The sequence below is a fragment of the Chroicocephalus ridibundus genome, chromosome 2, assembly GCF_963924245.1.
Source record: "Chroicocephalus ridibundus chromosome 2, bChrRid1.1, whole genome shotgun sequence".
Classification (NCBI taxonomy): domain Eukaryota; kingdom Metazoa; phylum Chordata; class Aves; order Charadriiformes; family Laridae; genus Chroicocephalus; species Chroicocephalus ridibundus.
In genome coordinates, this window is record NC_086285.1 from 117,729,487 (window position 1) to 117,749,042 (window position 19,556).

The following is a 19,556-nucleotide window of genomic DNA, read 5'->3' on the forward strand; positions in this document are numbered from 1 at the left end:
TCTTCTTTATATTCTTAATTGGAAATTCTTAATTTTGAAGAATTTGTGTGCCAGATTTTCTTCTCCAAGTTAAACATGTATCTGTCAAAAAGGGTTCGGAAGAGGGGACGGCACTGGCAGGCATTAAATGATTGGTACAGGAAAGGCTGTGGCTTTGAGCACTGTCTGCAGATAATTCTTTTTTTCTTTCCCTCCTTGTGTTCACACACTTTTTTTAAAAGGAAAGATAACTTTATAGAACAATGCAAAGGAGCTTTGTGTTATTTTAATACATTTATTTGAGTTAAAAATGTCAACACTTTATAGCCTTTTTTTATTGGTGAAGGTTATTAAAATCTTGAGAACGTCAAGGTTGATGGATTGAAAAATATTTGAGATTATATGCATTAGTAATGAATTCATGGGGCATGGTTTTTTGTACACATAATTTTCAGTCTTTCTCCATTGAGTGTATTTAAGTTCTAGTTTCAGTGACGTTAACCTGGAGACTCAGTCAGTGAGGACTAAAGCTGTTTCAATCTCTCTCTGTAGTCTGACCTGAAATGTGTCCAAGATGCAAAAGGAGGCTCTTTCTACAGGGACCATTGTCCTGTGTTAGGTGAGTTGAAGATAAAGTAAATTTATCTTGATGTGTGTTAATTATACCTGGTCTGGATTTCTCTTTCCTTTTTAGACGTCATCTAAAAGGGCTGTCCTTAATAGTGAAATGTAAATGGTAACATTTCTATGCACGATTAATAAATTGTAACGCTTTTCTAAACCTATTTGGTATCAGTGTGCCAAGTGGATGGCAAGGGAGCTGTTAAGTGTTGATTAAGTAGTAGAGTCACGTCTTGTGCACTATTATTTTTTAAGAGCCAAACGTAACTGTGCAGTCTTATAAGACTGTCTTAAATATTCAGAGATGGTCAATGAAGTAAGATGTATATGGCCATAAAGAGGAGTAATTCGAATGTATAACTTAACCTGTTATTTTATACTAATACTAGTATATGTTGTGAAATCTTGGTTGAGGTTTTCCATATCAGCTATTGCACTGATTTACTCATCTAGTGTCTTGGCTGGGCTGTAGATATGTGCAGAGTGTATTATAAAAATTAATAGCCAGGTGTGTTGGTTTTTGAAGTATGGGCAAGTTGGGATAAATTTTATAGGTTATTGAACACAAATTTCTTAATTATTAATGTGTATTTCCTTGGCAAAACACATGGTCATAAAACTAGACACTGCAGAAAATTCTGCTTTTCTTCTCAAGTTTCTTGTTATACTTCAATACATAAAACCTTACCTGATAGTACTGGCTTTCCTAAAGCGATGAGAACTCTATTTACTAGTCTTAATCTAATTTGTTGCACAAGTACTTGAAGTATGGCCTGCAGACACTATTCTTTTATTGACAGCACTGATGAAAAGGTGGAAACAGTAAAGGTCTGTTCTGTTTAAAAAATCAAAACGAAAAAACCCAGTTGTCCAAGAAGTCACTTAAATATTTACTGTCAAGTAGATGTATTGTTTGAAAGTAAAAAACCAAGGCACCCTGATCGTTGTATCTTGCTTCTGTACTTAAAATTAATTTTGTCATTTTATTCTGACATGAATAAAAATAGAGAAATAGTAATACTGGTTCTTTATCACATAGGTAAACTTAGGTTCTTATGCGTGCCCCTTATTCATTTTGGTTCTCGCTGTGAAAGTACAAGTCTGTTTTCTCCATGTAGCTTACTTTTAGGGTGATACCGTATTTGAATACATGAATATTAATCACTAAAGATAGTAGGAGACTATTCTTTGTTAAAATTCTTCCCTCTCCACTATATTAAGTTGCTGTTAATGGATGAGCATGAACTCATTTCGTCATTCTTACGACATTATCGTCCATCTTCTCAGTCTTACCCTTTGTTAGAACATCTGTCCCTTTTATTTGTTTTCTGAACGTAGTTCACAGATGCATTCATGCTGTGAATTTAAATGTATGTTTGCATTAAAAACTAGAAAGTTATTTTTGAAGCTTTGCAATATTTGAAGTAGAGTGTGAATAATACTCCAGCAGGGGCTTAATTACTACAGACGAGTATGCAGTTGGGGCAAAATACTGGGACTGATTTTGTTCGGTACCACATCAGTGACCTTGATGATGAGACAAAATACGCTCCCAGACAATTGCAGGTGATAGCAAGCTGGCAGAGGGGTGTGGTTGAAAGTAGAGCTTTATTCAAAAGAGCCTTGAGGAAGCGAAGAATTTGGTGAGTGGAAACCTCATGGAGTTCAACCAGGAGTGCAGTTTTGCATTCTGGTTGGAATTATCCTCTGTGCCAGGAATTCCCAGACTGGGAATTGTAAATGCCTGAGTGAGGAGCCTTACTGGGGAAGACCTGGGTGTTGCAGTGAATACCAAATTGAATGAGAGCGCAGTGTGCCATCATTGCAAATAAGGCAAATTTTGTAATGGGCTACATTAGGATGATCGTGGGCAGCAGAATCCCCCTCTTCTCAATGGTTATGGGGCTGTGTCTAGAATACTGTGTCCTGTCTGTGTCACTACCTGTCTGTCTTCTCCCCCCACACCCTCGAGTTTTGAGAAATCTGATGGTGGCCTGCTAAATTACTTAGGAGACTGAGAGGACATGATTTGCAAGGAGGAGGAGCTGGGCTTGTTTAGTCTGGCAAGAAGGAGATTAAGAGGTAATCTACTATCCACGTACAACCACTTGAAGGATGATTGAAAATGATGGCACCAAAATTTCAGTAGTGACAAAAGGCATGATAATAAATGGTAGCGACCTTAAGGTGTGACTCAGGAGGTTCAGATCAGATACTGAAGAAACTTTGTTATACCTGCAACTCCATATTGTAGCACTGGGAAAAGTTACTTAGAGTGATTGTGGAACCTCAGTCCTTGTGGGCTTTCAGGACTCAAATGAATCCACAGCTGACCTCAGCTGCATGTTAGTTCAGCTTTGTGTGGGATATCAGACCAGATGACCTCCAGAGATCTTTTCTTCCAACTAATGCTTTTATAATTCTTTGCTGGTTTATATCTCTTCCTTTCTTAGACTTCCCTGTGTCATCAGGGATGTCTCTGGGGTGTTTGCTGTTTGTAAGTTTTCTATCTATTGAGTTCCGTATCAGTAGCTTTTCTGAAGAATTACTCCTTAATTTTTTTATTCTTTGCAGAAGTGGCTGTTTTCCATGTTATGTGTGTTTTGTTCTAAAGGTGAAGGGTGCAGTTTGAAAATAGTGTTCAATCTATTGGTCCTTTAAACTAAGGCCAGGACAGAAAGAAGTCACTGGATGATCATAGAAGTCAAAGTCCGTTGAACATGAGCATCCGTTCATGGACGTGTTTCTTCTTCAGTAGTATCAGAGTTTCTTCTTGGCCATTTGGTCTTTTGAAGACATTTAGTGCTGCAACTAGTGCTGCCAGCCAACAGTCTCATGTGGATTTCAGGCTCTGGAATCAATCTCTGTCCAAAGAATGTTTTTGTGTCTGGTTATCAGGCTATTTTTGTATTTCCTTATTGTTGCAATGTGAGGACCCTTTCTCCATCATTGACTCTTGCTTGGAAGAGGACCCCCCAAACTCCCTTAGAGATAGCAATATTACTAAAGGAACTCTACTCACCCAGTCTTTGCCGCTGATGTTGCTGTTGAACTCGGTCTACAAGTTCTGCAGTTGTTGTTCTCTTCACTGTTCCTTGGACAGCACCAGATACCATCCTCTGCTTCTGGCAGCAAGCAGGTCCACAAGTGTCTTCTCTCATCAGTTAACACACCTTGATGTGTGTGGATGTGTACCATTTCCCTCCACCTTACGATTTTTTGATATGAGGCATCTTTTTGAAAGCAGATACTGTCCTGAGGGAAGGTTTTCTGCACAAAAAATGGCAGGGGGTTTTGGTGGTGGTGTTTTTTTGTTGGTTTTTTTTTTGGTAGTCATCTCCCCACTGACAAGGTTAAAGACTTTTGTCATCGCTCATTTTCGAGATAATCTTTTGCCAGAGCTTTCTCCGCATTCAGGGACTGACCCAATTCAAAACCACTTTCTGTGGGCTTATCTTTCAAGTTACGTGTGCATAGATGGCACTCTGTGTATGACTCTCAAAATTATCAGAGTTTTTGTATATTTCCAGATGTCTAGCACCGTATAATAGCTGTTACTATCCCAGTTAGAGGCCATAGTGAAGTGTCACAAGTCCTTAGTATTTACCAGTGTCATTGTTATTTGCCTTGAAAGTTCAACAAGAAACACACAGTCCCATAGCCAGAGATTCAGAATTCTTTTTTTACCTGTTCACTGCCTTTTAGCCCCTATAGTTTCAGAGATATTGAGAGTTATGTCTTAGAAATTAATATCTGTTCTTAATATTACTTGGAAAATTAGTGTGATCGTGTGAGTGTTTTCTTCTTATTCCATTTCAGGTGAGCAAAATGGTAATAGAAACCCTGGTGGTCTGCAAATTGGTGACCTTGTAAACATTGACCTTGATTTGGAAATTGTACAGTCTTTGCAGCATGGTCACGGAGGGTGGACTGATGGCATGTTTGAAACCTTAACGACAACTGGAACAGTTTGTGGCATTGATGAAGATCATGACATTGTAGTACAATACCCAAGTGGAAACAGGTTTGTTATACAGCCTTTATCACTGATTCTCACAAACTTCCTTTGCCTTCAGCAGTTGTGATCACTTGGTGCCAAAAACTTTCTGTTCTCCTTTTTTGTCTATTAAGATTTCCTTGAAAATTTTATATTCCTTCTGCAATGTGTAATGAGGACTTAACCTTTAAAGATGCTTTAGCAGGAAAAGGAGGTTTGTTGCCTCTCTCACTAGGCGAAAATTTGAGTCCAGAATACTGAATGACGTTCTGGACAATCTTTTTACAAAATGCGGTGTTTTAAGCAGTCATTCCTTTTTTTAATTAGAAGGCATCCCAAGGTTTCAAGGGGAATGGTGGTAGAATGCATTGTGGGTTTTCAGGAAAATGGGTTAAGAGGACAGGTGACAGACTTTATGTTGGGGATCTTGTCTAATATAGAGTGACCTTGGAATTATCTGTATTTTTTTATTTTTAAATATTTTTATATTAACATTTTCTTATTAACATGTTAATGCTAACATAATATTAATACTTTGTTATTCAAAGGGATGTTAGTTTATGTAAATATGGGCCAAGAATTGTCAGTGTTGAGGAAGCTGTTGCCAAAACCACTCCCTGCAAGCAGTTTAGGTTTGAAGTTTGATGACCTGCATCCATGCTAACGGGATTCAAACCCAGCTCTACAGCTGGATCTGAGCTGATACGTCTGTGTGGTTTTGTGTTGTCTTGTTCTCAAGTATTTGGCTTATCTTTAAAAAGCAGCTAATGAATGTAATACCATTTCGGTTGTATCTGGAGACTGACCAGTTTGTCCACGAAGGATTAACAGTGCATTATTCTTATTCATTCTGGCTTTTCCTCAAGATATTGTTTATTAATATTGCAAAGTAACGCAAAACAAAGCTGTTTTCCTGGCTGACACAAGCTGAAGGGATGCAAGTGGCTCTTCTTCTGAGAGTCATGGCTGCAGAGCCAGTGAGTGGAGCTGCTTTATCTTGTGGTTTCTTCCATGACTTTCCCCTTTATGGAATTTATCTGATGCTTCTCAACTAGATCGGATAAAAAGTCAACCCCAGACCAAATGGTATGTAAAGGAGAGATCACCGTATTGCATATTAGAAGATAACTCTGCATAAAACCAGCTAAATGCCTCTGAAACAGTAAAATTTATAGTACAAATTAGGATAGTTTGGTTAAAAATCGAGGTGTATCTAGGATAACCATTTGATTGAAGAGTATTCTTATAACTGAATGTTGCAGCTTTTGACTTAGGAGGGAGGGGGCAAAATCCCGTGTTCTTCTCTTATTGTTTCCTGACAGTCTGAGCCACTGTGAGACAGGTTGGATCTTCCTCTTTTCAAGTAGAGTCATCTCCTTTCAGGACTACTATATTGTTGTCAGCTTGCTTCCTCTCAGGCAGGATATTTCTTCATTGCCTTACAAATGTACATCTCTGAAGATTACCCTGAAAATATTCAGCTAATGAGCCACAGATAAGCGTATGGGCAAAAAATGGTTAGCGATGAATATGCCATAGTATCTAATTGCAGAAAGTTTGTAGGCATACAAGCAGAATCTTCTCCAACAGATAATTTTTAAACATGTATTTCCCTTTGCATGTTTAAAATATACTTTAAATGATTCATTGCTTAGGTGGACGTTTAATCCAGCTGTTCTCACCAAAGCCAATGTTGTCCGAAGTGGAGATGCTGCTCAAGGTGCAGAAGGAGGTACCTCTCAATTTCAAGTTGGTGACCTTGTTCAAGTATGTTATGACTTAGAGCGAATCAAGCTTCTTCAGAGAGGTCATGGAGAGTGGGCTGAAGCTATGCTTCCAGTAAGTAATTGTATATTTGGATTTGTATAGTATTTCTAGTTATGATTGGTAATAATACCTGGAGGTTGTGGGAGTCAAAGGGATTTTTTTTTAAATTAAAGTATATTTCATCAAACATGATATAATACTTGCTCAGATGTAGTAATCTGCTTAGCCTGGTGAAATGTAGCTAAAGGTATTAGTGACTGTATTATTAAACAACTAACTTCATAAAGTTTGTGGCTTATAACACTCAGATTTCTAAATATTTCATCTTTATTTTTATTTGCATTTGACATTTTCTTTAATGCAGACTTTAGGTAAAGTTGGTCGGGTCCAGCAGATCTATTCAGACAGTGACTTAAAGGTAGAGGTTTGTGGGACGTCTTGGACGTACAATCCAGCAGCTGTCTCAAAGGTGGCATCAGCAGGATCTGCTATAAGTAATGCATCTGGTGGTAAGTTTGAAGAATAACCAGTAATGTATGTATGGCAAGTATTTGTGTTAATTAAAAATTAATAAGTACTAGTACATAGTTTGTATACAAGGTTAATAATACTCAGACTTGGGGTTTCGCTGATTGATGTTGTGCCTTAAAGATGCAAGAAAAAGCTTGCAGTTGGTACAGAGATGTTGGTTGTTGTTATCTTGATAAGGTACAAAACCTCCAAATTTAATTTGGGGTTCTGTTTAGCCACAGTGCAGGTGTGTCTTTGGAAGCCTCCTCTAAGGGCTTTAAAATTTAAATGGTTCGAAGGGACAATAGATTGGAGTAGGGACTAAGGCATGAGGAGAGTGTCACTGGCTTTAGCAAGCAGACTCCGTGTTTAACAGGTGGTGTGGGATAGCAAGCATAACCGAGGAATCTGTTGCAAGCAGTTACTCAGGGTAATATTATTTCCTTAATATTTCTGTCTTAAAATTTAGTCAGATATTCTTTGACTAATTACAGTGGGATTTTTTTGTCTATGTAATCACATTTCAGTTCTGTTGAACCCACTCTCGTTCGTTAATAATGAGGTAGAAAGACTATCCAATGTGTTTTATGTTCTGTTGGCTGTTTCACAGACCAATTGAAGTCGAATGTTTTTCCTCTTTTTGGTCATAGCTAGTTGTTTTTTCCTCTTCACATACTTGCTTTAATGCCAAGAAGTCTTTCTACATAGTTTTCTAGGCTTTTTCCTGGGGAGGCAGAGATCTGGTGAGTTTTCTGCAATAAAGATAAAGCCACTGTAGCCGTAAAACTAGCTAGAAGAGTAATATGACTTAGCGTTTCAAGTTACAGAGGACAGGATACACCCTAAGTTAAGCTAGCAGACTAAAAAGCCTGTTATATCAATATGTAAATTCATGTTTTTACCTCCTTCCCAGCCTTCTATATTTTGTGCTAGACAAGCTATTTGGGATTCAGTCAACTTTGGTTTGAAGTGCTTGATGTGACAGTCTCAACCATCTAAAGGGTATTGGAGTGCAGCACTTACTCAGAGCTGAATAATAACTTAAGGGTGCCATTTTATGGTGTTTTATGTATTAGTATGTACATACCTTTAGAAACATGTAAAATTTAGCTGTTATTTTTCTGTTCTTGTGTGATTAGAACTGTAATCTTAATTGTCTTTTGTTTAATAATTATAGAGAGGTTATCCCAGCTACTGAAGAAGTTATTTGAAACCCAAGAATCTGGAGATCTCAATGAAGAATTGGTTAAAGCTGCTGCCAATGGAGATGTTGCTAAAGTGGAAGACCTGCTAAAGAGACCAGATGTAGACGTGAGTGTTCTAGTTTGGGAGGACCTGTTCTGGGGACTTGTAATACCAAAGGAAGTGAAGCTGTCTTATGTACTCCTTGCCAGTCAGTGATGCATCTGCGTAGAAGTAGCACCGCTGGTTCTAGTGTCTCTTCTCCCATTTGTTGTCCTATGAAATGTGTTGGGGTGTGTGTGAAAATAGTGCTTTATACCCTTTTTCAGTGGACAGATTTTGTGTTCTATTGTCTGCCGTGAATTAACATACCTTCTAGCCTCTGTCTGCCAGAGTCAGGGCAGAGAACCAAACTCTCGCATTTAGTGAAGGGTCTTCAAGTTGTTTTGTTTTGAGGGGTAGAAGGAAGGACAGTAGATTTTTGGGGATTTGTTGTTGCTGTTGTGGGGTTTGTTTTGGTGTTTTTGTGTGTGTTTGGTTTTTTTTTAACTCACAGGGTAGATCATCTAATCCGCTGTCTGTCTGATTCCTTTTACCAACTGGTCTAATCACATAGTAGTGAAAAGTCTAAAAGAAGATGGTTAAGAATTATAGGACTTGGTTCAGGGAACATGTTTTAAAATAACAATCAGCTGTTTTTCTCATTACAGCAGTAGTAATTCTTGCAGATAAGAGACTAAACTATCAGTTCTGAGGACTGATTTGTAGCTCAAGATGATACAAAACATTTTTTTTTTTTGTTCAGACTGACTCCTGTTGTTGCCATAGATTAGAAAATTAAGTTAAGTGTACTGTAAAGCAGAGGACTGGTATCATTCTGAGACCTGTTCTCAAAACCTTGCCCTTACAGTACCCCAAAGATGAAAGTTTTTCATCAACTATAGTTAAGATCGTAATGTTTGAAATAATCAAGAAACAGATTTCTTTCCTTCATTATAGCTAATGCTATAGAAATGAAATAGAGGTGCCCTAGGAGATTATCTACATGTGCCAGGAAGGCAGCTGTCTAAAAATTGTTCGTTTGATACATTCATATGCGTGCTGTTACTTTAAGTTTTCTAGTACACTTGCATGTGTACTGCTAAAATGTCTCATAGGTATGTGTGTGTATCTTGCAGCTTATCTCAAAGTATCAATATGCTTCCAGGTGAATGGACAATGTGCTGGACACACAGCTATGCAAGCCGCTAGTCAGAATGGCCATGTCGACATTTTGAAGTTGCTTCTGAAACAGAATGTGGATGTAGAAGCAGAGGTAACCTAAATACTTCAAAATACGCTTTGTGCGTCCTTAAGTTTTAAACTTTGCTATATGGAGAAATAACAATTCTATTGGAGTCACCTTCTTTTTAAATATCAGAGAGAGTGAAAAACTGCTTTTTCTTACTGTGATTATGTTCCCAAATTAGCCTCCTGCTAACAGTACAATGTTAACAATTGCAAAGAGTCAATATCCAGTTCTTTAGCACCTCTATAAGTGAAATATAATGCTAATGTATTAGCTATGTCGGCTATTATGTGATTGTAGTGGATGAAGCCCCTTCCTTATTTCCTCTGTTTCATTTCAACAATAGAATGCAATGAGCTAGCACCCTGCCTGTGGCATTCAGAGAAAAAGATGATGTTGGATGCTGCATCTCCAATTCAGATACTTGCCATGCTTCTTTTATATAGTGTTCAGTTAGGAGAAAGCTTTTCCATTCTTAACTAAAGCAAGTTCGAGCAGAAAGCAATGACAGTATCTTTGGATAGGAACTGCCAACTCTGCTTCCAGTTTTTCAGGGTTGGGTTGTTTTGTTTTTTAACTTCACCTGAAATGGAAGGATTTCTTTTGTTTAGGTTTTTCTAGAATTATTGTTTCTGAGAAAATTATCTATCAGCATACTGTGATATTTGTATTTTGAGATGATTTTGCCTTGTATACATACACAGAACACACTGATACTGCACTGATATTGCAGTGCAATGCTTTGCGCATTTTGTGGGGCACAAGAAGGATCTGTCAAATTTCTCTTATTAGGAAAATAAAGCCTGGTAGAATGCTTAGAAGTTAATAGTGTGCCCAGTCGTTGTTTGCATAACAGAAAAATAACTTTATATGCTTGGGCATTTAGCTTTGTATTGTATTTGGTATACTGAAGTTATACTATATTAATACGTTAATGAAGTGGTGGTGTAATCCTTGGGACTAAAACTATTTTTATATTCACAGATACACCCTTACTTTTTAAAGGTTTTCTGCTAAATGGTAAAGATGGCTTAGATTTCATGCAGTACATACTTGCTGTGGTCTGATTTCTACGAAGTAGCTTCAGTTTAGAAGCAGTGCTTTCACTGCAGTACATAGCATATAGTGTTACAAACTAGACTAAGCTGCTTTTCATCTGTACTATGGGATCAAAGCTGCCGTGTTAATCAGGTGGTGAACTGATACTTCTCTGGTATAGGGAAGGGTCAGAAGCATTAGAGAGGGAAGCAGAAGCACTGCTTCCAGATAACACATCTGGTAATCAGCTAGTGGTAGAGTTGTTAAGAGTTCATGTTTGCTCAGGCTTTAGAAGTATCGTAACACTGCCATGAAAAATATTTTCAGGGATTTTATTTGAATTTTCAAGCCTTTTTCATGTAACTTTGGTTAGTTTAAGTGAAGATTATATTCATGCTTAATTATACAATTGCATTAATTATTATAATATTAATCGTATATATAATATTATTAGATTAATGATTATATGTTTCAGGCTTTAAAAAATGTCAGCTGTCTATAAATTAGTGATGTGAAGACACAGCAGAGTCATCCCATTAAGCAGAGAGCAAAATTTAGTTCTTTTACTTCGCTGCTGTGGTCTGTGGCATGGAAGCAATGGATAAAAATCCTTACTTCGCCTGCTTTATAGCTAAGTTGGATATATTTACACTTACAGTCACTGCTGCGGGGTATGTACGTTTATCATGACATTTCCTGAGGATGCCCTCATATTGCCTCCTCTGTGCTTATGTCTCTGAGAGCTTAATGTAGAGTACAAGTGGCCTCTCTTTAATCAGAAAACAGTTTCCTACTGGCAGAGCTCAAAAAGACCGATGTAGGTATTACATAGTAAAAATATGTAGCCTGCTAGTCTGCAGAAATTAATGGGTATCAATTACTGTATTGACAGTACTGACAGCATTATATTGTTGGTGTGTATAGAAATATGGCGCTTCTAAATATTTAGATTTGTATCTAAATATAAGTCTTGGGACAGATACTTAATCAGTTGCTAGCTTTTTCTAGGTATGTTCATGTGCTACTGTGTAAAAACTACACAGTGGGATTTAGCTTCTGAGGTTATTTGTTTTGATGCTGAGCTAAAAAGAGAGACACACTTTCTTGGACCTCTGCTCATTCAAAGTAAGAATTCTATACACTAAGACCTTATAAAATCAGGGGTTTGTGTCTCAAAATCGGAATATGTTAAAACTGTAAAATATTTAATAAATTATATGGGGTTTCATCAGTAAGTATCTTAGTGTACTTTGCAGACTGCAAATATGAAAAGACAAATTACCGCATACTTGTGAAACAAAGTGCTCTGTAAATACCTTGATAAGTTTCACCTCGTAATGATCTTTACAACCAGATGAGAAATACACAGAAGTTCCCCTTTCTGATCCTTTCCCCTTCCAAATGGGCAAGGTTTGGCTGCTTTTGACTGTTTATATTAGATGAGACTGAGGAGTCCTGCATCTTAAAAGACAATTTTGTAGCATGAGTTGATTTCAAAGGCATAACAATTTATTGGTTTCAAAAGCTATTGAAGCTGCTGTTTAGTGCCTTGACCACCTTCAAAACAATGTTCATATTTCCAAAAAGATATGTTTGATAATTAGCAGATAAGTCTGCTTCCATCATTTTTTTTAAAATGCTGTAACTAGTCTCGTTATCTTGTAATTGTGCAAATACAATTTATGCTAGGAACTATTAATTTTTTGCATTGATGTAAAATATATTAGAAATGTGTTACACATAATAGAAATTACTTTCAAAAGATATTACTGAAAGAGAAACAAATTGATAAGAGAAACAAAGCTTACCCAAGAGGGTGCACTTGAAGAAGGGTGCATCCAGTGCACCCTTGATCAGTCATGGTTTTATTTCCTTCTTACAATTTTCAGAATTTCTCTATTGTCAAAATTAAATCCTACAAATACATAGTAATATTCCATTGTGCACAAAAACTTAGTTAGAAACTAGTTTATGGAAGTTGTTATTTCATTGAAACCTCTTATATATCCTCTACTTTACTTTTAGCTTTTGCGTACTGTTGTTAATGTTGAAATCACTTGATTAATACTTGAAAACGTTTCATGTAGTACGGTCCACTGTTATGGATGTTAAAATAATCCAAACTGACAAATTTGTGACTTTCATATCTTCTCAGTCTGGATGAAACTGAAACAAACTGAATTTAATGAGAGCTTTAATGCTGTGAGTCATCATCATAGAATCAGAACTTCTAATTTCAGCATAAACCCTAATAAATATTAGCGTAATTGTATGAACAAGGCAGTTCTCTTGATTGCTATGATTTGGAATCTGTAACACTTCCTGGGTTACAGGAAGGGTTACCCTGGGTTACTGAGTGTAACATTTTTGGGGGGTTGGGAGTTGGATTTTGTTCGTGGGCTTTTGGTTTTGTGGTGGGGTGGTTGCTTTTTTTTGACAGTGGTTGTTTTGTAGTAGAAAGTCAAACGAATCCATTTGAATTTCTGATGAACACATCACACAAAGATTCAGGGCAATAGTTGTATATGGTATGGAATGTCATGTGTCATAGAATATGTATGTTTGTATACAAACAGACTCTTCATCCTCTATTGCTGTGGTTTAAGCAATTATTTTAATGAGGTATTTGAATTGTACCATGGTTGTCTAATTTTTCTTTCTCTTTAAAGAAATCAAATATGCATAATTGTTGAGCTTAAATTAATCTTGGTGTTTAAATGCAAAGGAAATGTGGAATTATACAGGCTCAAATTAACGTTTCTACTTCAGGACAAAGATGGAGACAGGGCTGTCCATCATGCAGCCTTCGGTGACGAGGGTGCTGTGATAGAGGTTTTGCACCGAGGCAGTGCAGATTTGAATGCTCGCAACAAACGCAGGCAGACTCCACTTCATATTGCTGTCAACAAAGGTCATCTGCAAGTTGTGAAGACTTTACTGGACTTTGGCTGCCATCCTAGTCTCCAGGTAAAGGAAATATTAATGTAGATTCACTATTTAGCTGCCAGATTTTATGATTTGCTGTGTGTTGGTGATAGAAGAATTACAGAAAATGGGATTGAAAGGAACAGACCTTGTGAAGTTATCTGTCCCAGCCTCTACCCCAACATGTGATCAGCTGTAATAAAAATGCTATTAAATCTATTTGTTTTCTTGACAGCTAGATAAGCACCTGATTTATTCTAGCCCGTTGATGTTAATTGGTATTTTCACAGACTGTAGTTATCTGTAATTGTTAACTTTCTCTCCAGATTAATTTCTCCTCTGTCAAATCCACAGCTGTTTTCTCCTTCTGCAAGCTACGGCTTTGCATTTTTTGGCTGATGATACTGTGGAATGCTTCGTTAAAAGAAACCTATTTTCAGAATTGACCTATCATTGGTAGAACTATTTGGCCAGATTCTCTTTTAAATGTTCAGCCTTTTATCTAAAAAGCCCTAGTGCCTAGGGCCTCAAGTGCCATAATTTCACAGGGAGTTTTGGATAATAATGAATGTGGGGGAAGTGGTGACATGAGTGCAGCCTCCTGTTGAGAAGGCAGAGTAGAAACCTGCTATCAAATAAGCAGGCATCCACGTTCTGCATGAGCTGAATGCAGCTGCAGGCAGTGCATTAGGGACACAAATTAGAATGGCTAAGTTTGAAGAGGTTTGGAACAGAAAGAAAAAGTTCTAATGTCCTGGGCAAATCAAGATATGGAGTAAAACACATTTACCTCCTTGTTTTGCCATAGCAATAATCAGTGATTTTTTTGAAGCTGTGTATCCACATAACAAGCAATGAGCAAACTTGCTTGAAATTAGTGAATATAGTGATTGTTTATTTATCCGCTTCCACTTGGCTTTACAGGTATTATTGTCTTGACTTTTGCTGAGGTTAAGCTGTTAGCCAGCTAACATCCCTCCAGACCCTGTTTAGTATTTGTTGAGTAGTAGATATAATAAGGAGTCTGATGTATTGAGCCAAATGAAGGGTGGCTATATATCATATAATGACTTGTAATATATGGGTAGCCAAAGTGGACATGCCCGACTTCATAGAAGTCTGTTTGGATTGAAAAATTCAGTAGAATGGTGCTATGAAACTCCATCTGGAAAATATAATTGTCATGGAAAATAATGAACACTCAGATCCTGTGTGTGTGCGGAGGAACTCTGATGTGCAGATGTGACCAGGTGATTGATTTGGTGGATGAGAGCACAGGGGAGTCAGACTGAGGCATGACTAGAATTTAACTGGCCAGCACTCTACTACCCAAGCCAATTCACTGTGTAAACAGAAACATATGTTAGTCTGTAAACAGGAAATTCAAGAAATATGATCAATTAAACCAAATAAAGCTGCATGAATTAGTTTTGGCAAACTGGTTCACGCTGGTTCAAGTGTTTCCATTTTCTGGCACTTTCTGTCTGGCAGTTTTTGATTCTCACTGTAAAGATTGTAAAGATTTGTTTTCATATTAGTGTATTGTTAAAATGTGCAGTTCCTGTGTTATTCAGTTTGCAGTTGAGTCAGTGTCAGTGACAAAAGACTTCCTGACTTATATGGTGTTAGAATCTTACTGAAAGCATAAATCTAAAAAGTTTGCCTATATAACAGCAAATAAGCTTAAATGGATATGTTTTCTCACTGTTAGTCTAGGGCATTCCTTTTCAGTTCAACCATTTGGATCTTTGAATAATGTACAAAATGCTTCTAGGAATAAAAAGTATTTTTCCCTTATTTGGGATATTTGAAAAATAAAATGTCAAGCTAAAAATACAAGTTCTTTGCTAGTTCAATTATGCACTGAAATATTTTCATGTACCTTCTGTAATGTAGTCTGGTATTATCCATAACAAGTTGAAAAGCTTAATGTTACATATGACATTAGCCTTTGCTTCATGGAAAATGATCTGCTTCAGTTAAAACAACAGATGTGCCGAAGTTTATTACTTAGACTGCATTTTGTTTTGATCTGCTTATGCTTTTATTTCACACTGTCTCTTTGGTATTGTCTTTACATCGTTAATTGCTGGCTCAATCTTAGTGTTCATTACTCAAAACTCCCTGCCTCCTTCTGCCTGACTAGTCTCCTCTCTGTTGTTAGTTTTTGTTGCTGTTCTTCTCTTATTCCTAGATTCTAACTTGAACATAGAGATATGGATATGAGGCATATAGAAGTTGATGTCTACGCCAGTGTCTTCAGTCCTATCAGATGCAAGGCATACTTGAGCTCTGGGTTTGAGTTCTGGTAGTCGTGTAATCATAGAATACTGGAGCCCTGGGTAGGATTACCCCCTGAAGCATTTGCAAAACCAGAGCAAGATCAGAAGCAGCTTGCTCTGAAGTCTGCAGTGTAGCAACACTTCAGGGTTTGAAGGGCTGTTTTGTGTTTGTGTAGTCAGTTTTCCTGGTGATAATTAAGCATATTTTTTTCTTTAATGTGCATGCATGCAAAAACTGATGTGAGCTGTTTCTGGTTTTAGGATTCTGAAGGTGACACTCCACTTCATGATGCAATAAGTAAAAAGCGTGATGACATCCTTGCTGTATTGTTAGAAGCTGGAGCAGATGTTACTATCACCAACAACAACGGGTTTAATGCTCTTCACCACGCTGCTCTAAGAGGAAACCCTAGGTAAAGCTTTGTTTTTAAAGATTATTTTATCATTTGTAAAAGGAAAACAGGTGCATGGGTGGGTAGAATGACGGTATTCAAAAGATCCTTAAACCTTCATGTAATTATATTTCTTAAATTTTGATGTTGCTTAGATATGCATCTTTGTAGTACTTGGGAAGCCATTATTAGAATGAAGCTACTAGTCTGCTCAGTTTAATGCTGTATTCAGGTAACTCCAAATCCCTGCGAAATTTCCTGTGGTGGCAGTAAAATTTTGCCAGTAAACGTTTTCATAAGTAAGTTAAATAAGCTCTTAAGATAGACTCTTAAGGTAGGATTTGTAAAAATGTTTCCCTTCTTGAATATTAGAATTGGGAAAGGGACTTGAGTTTTTGAGGAGTACTTATTTGTGAATAATTATTAAATATATCATGCAGTTATAAGGTGATCTTAGGATTGTTGCATAAAATTGTATTTGTCAGTATAAGAAACATTTAATCTTATTTTTTTAGAAGTATGTATAGAAGGAATTTCTGATTTCAAATTTTATATATGAGCTCATCTGAAAAAGTTAGGTTTAAGGCATAATTTGTTTTATGCTAGCTGCATACTATACATCTACATTCAATATTCAGTTAAGATAGCTTTCAAAAACTATTGCTTAGATAGCACTTAATGGAAAACTTGCTGCATTGGTGGTTGCTTATTACATTGTGGATAAATAGTATTCTTCAGAGCTGTCATTCTAGCAAGACTTCAATAATTTATCTTATGTTGGAGAACTCAGTATAGTTTACATGAAATAAGAAATGTGTGTGTTTACTTGTTTAACTTTACTACTAAATTCTACTTTTCAGTTAAGTTTGGTAAATAAGGCTATATATTAATATATGGTAATAAAATCTGGGTTAGTCTGTTAGAATATAGCCATCAAGACTGATATGGAATGGAATCACACTTCACAAAGTAAAAGTAGAGGTTGGAAGTGTTGGTAGGAACAATAAACGTGTTTACAGTTGTCTACAGTGCTCATAAAAGGTTTGTAAGAGAACGTGTCAAGGACCTAGTGAAGGGAGCTTATTTTTTGGCATTCAGAGACAACTCTTCAAGTCTGACTTGGTAACATCTTCAATTAATGTGAATTGCTAATGGCATTATGTAAATATGAAGAAGGCGTACTGCTTCCCGTCTCCAGTTACCTAAGCAGGGTGGTTTTTTTAGTTTTTTGTTTTGCGATGCTTTCCTTAGGCTCTTGTGGTAGTTGGTTTGCAGGATCGTGATGTCAGTATGAGATGCAGGAAAGTGTATGGAAAAAAAGGCTTTTCATAGGGGTGCTGAAGATTTTACTGTAGGTGAATGTTTTAGGAGTGGCAGGCTTTTTCTTTGATGGAGGGATCCAAATTGTAGTTCAGACTGGGTCAGTTTGATGATTGGTGGAATGTGAAACATATTGCAATTTTTCAGAGTCCTCTCTCCTTTACGAATGTTTTTATTGGAAGAATAGGAAAGTGTTTCCAGTATTAATGATTTGAACCCTGTGTAGGTTCCCCCATACAGGGGGAAACTTGCATCTAAACCAGTCAGATATCTAAAGCTGTTAGATATCTATTGTTTTGGTTGCAGTTACATTTGAGCACTTCTGAGGCATGTAAAAAGAGAGAATGTTGTCTCCATCATGGAAGTAGTATTTTCATTTGTTCACAGCATTAGATACTTTACACATCAGCCTGGGAAGAAATTAAGGACAATAAAATCAAAAGAAATCTATCTTGAATAATTTTAATTCCCACCCCAGCCCCCTAGTCAAAAAAATCATTGTAATAGTTTGATTCATTGAGGAGTTAAGTTCTATTTTCTTTAAGATCTTTAGTGATAGTCATTTTTTTCATTGTTGACTCTGTAGTGTTCTACCACTGGATGGTTTCTGAATGAAACCAAAGTTTCGTATTTGCCACTTTGCTTTTCTAATCTGTTACAGAACAATGGATATTACTAATCTGTTAAATGCACTGAGCACAAGCTATTTAAAACACTCTTAAAAATAACTCCCTGAACTTCAGCTTGTAGCCGGTATGGGTCACAAGCAGTATGTAATATATTCTTCTTGAAACCTTACAAACCTTACTTAAGGACTTTTCTAATCTAAGCTTTCCTATTTCACCTAACTGGAGTTTTTGTGGCTTCAGGCTGTCATGCCTTATATGGAATACAGTGCACTAAATTCCCCTTAAGGTCAAATATTTAATTACATTATGTTATTTTATAAATGTTATTTCATAGAACTTAAACATGTATTCATATATGTATATAAGCATGTATGCATATGTGTATATCTGTACTTAGAAAACTAAAATACTTGCTGTGTATGTAAGTATTGATGAAGTCCGCATCCATCTTCCTTGTTAACGATAATAAAACAAATGCATGTGTTAAGTGTGTGGATACCACAATGAAGTGAGCTAGATTTCTGTAGAATTTTTTACAGTTGATATCAAACAGGTATTTCGAACCAATTTCATTTTCAGTGCAAACCCTATTCTGCTTCTTGCTTGAACTATGACCTTTGCTAACAGTAGGGAGATAGATCTCCAAGAAAAAAACCCACATAAACTATGCTGAGTAGAACACTTGAAAGTTTTTAATTTTATACGAAAATAAATATATTTTTTAAACATTTGAGTATTAGACAAGTATTGTAAGAAATACAGTGATTTATGTCAAATAGCTTAGATTTTTCTCAGCACTTTACCTTCCATGACAGTTTGGCAGCGTGTTCTGGAAGTCATGTTATGGTATGTTTTGAAGAGCAGTTAGTGGACTATTTCTCCTCTTAATAATTTGCTTCTCTTCGTACCTTGTGACTTGGTAGAGAAAGAGAACTTCTGGTTTTCATGCTAATGCATAGTATTGAAATGTAGAATGGATGTTTTTCAGTTTATGCTGTAGGCAGCTTTAAACTCATGCATGAGAGAGAGAGCTAAAAAGAAATTTTAAATAAAGCGCGGGGAAGTTAAGATTTTAATACGTGGTTTCTTGCTCATAATTTTTAACTGAGTCAGTCGTACTAAAAGTGCGTTTATTTTGGACTTCTTTCAAAGTACTGTGAACGTCAAAGCTTGGCAGACTTTGCCTGTTCAGTGTTAATGAGATTTTTCAGACAGAAAAAAGGAGAGTCAAATTTGAAAATACTGTACAGATTGCTTATTTTTGCCGTGTTATCAGCTCTTGATTATGTTTGATCTGTTCGCATACCTGTGACTTCAGATTTTTTTGGGCTGAAGACATGACTGTGAAGTGTAGGCGTATTTTATATCCGTTGCCCCAGTTAGTTTTAGATTTGCATTGTATCTTGTGAAGAGAGCTTTATTCACACTGTAGCTAACATCTTAAATAAAGGCTGCTTTTTGAGCTGACATGACTTTGCACATGCGTATGACCAGTTCTTCAGAGCAATAAATTCTACTGGACTTCAAATCAAAAATTAAAATACTGGGGTAGGATGCAGATTTCATATATTGCTGCCCAACAACAAGGACTATGTCATCTTTATGTTCATAAATTAGCAAGTAGGA

At 36.6% G+C, this 19,556-nt stretch overlaps 1 protein-coding gene across 3 annotated transcripts in view; it reads left to right on the forward strand.

The window, feature by feature from the left end:
- The window catches only part of MIB1 (MIB E3 ubiquitin protein ligase 1), an 84,120-nt gene that overhangs the window by 23,092 nt on the left and 41,472 nt on the right, over positions 1-19,556 (forward strand). For all 3 annotated transcript variants that reach the window (XM_063326692.1, XM_063326693.1, XM_063326694.1), the window contains exons 5-12: positions 532-598; positions 4,420-4,624; positions 6,253-6,436; positions 6,729-6,873; positions 8,052-8,185; positions 9,264-9,371; positions 13,152-13,349; positions 15,851-16,002. In XM_063326692.1, coding sequence (XP_063182762.1) covers positions 532-598; positions 4,420-4,624; positions 6,253-6,436; positions 6,729-6,873; positions 8,052-8,185; positions 9,264-9,371; positions 13,152-13,349; positions 15,851-16,002 — 1,193 coding nt within the window. The remainder of the gene's footprint in view (positions 1-531; positions 599-4,419; positions 4,625-6,252; positions 6,437-6,728; positions 6,874-8,051; positions 8,186-9,263; positions 9,372-13,151; positions 13,350-15,850; positions 16,003-19,556) is intronic.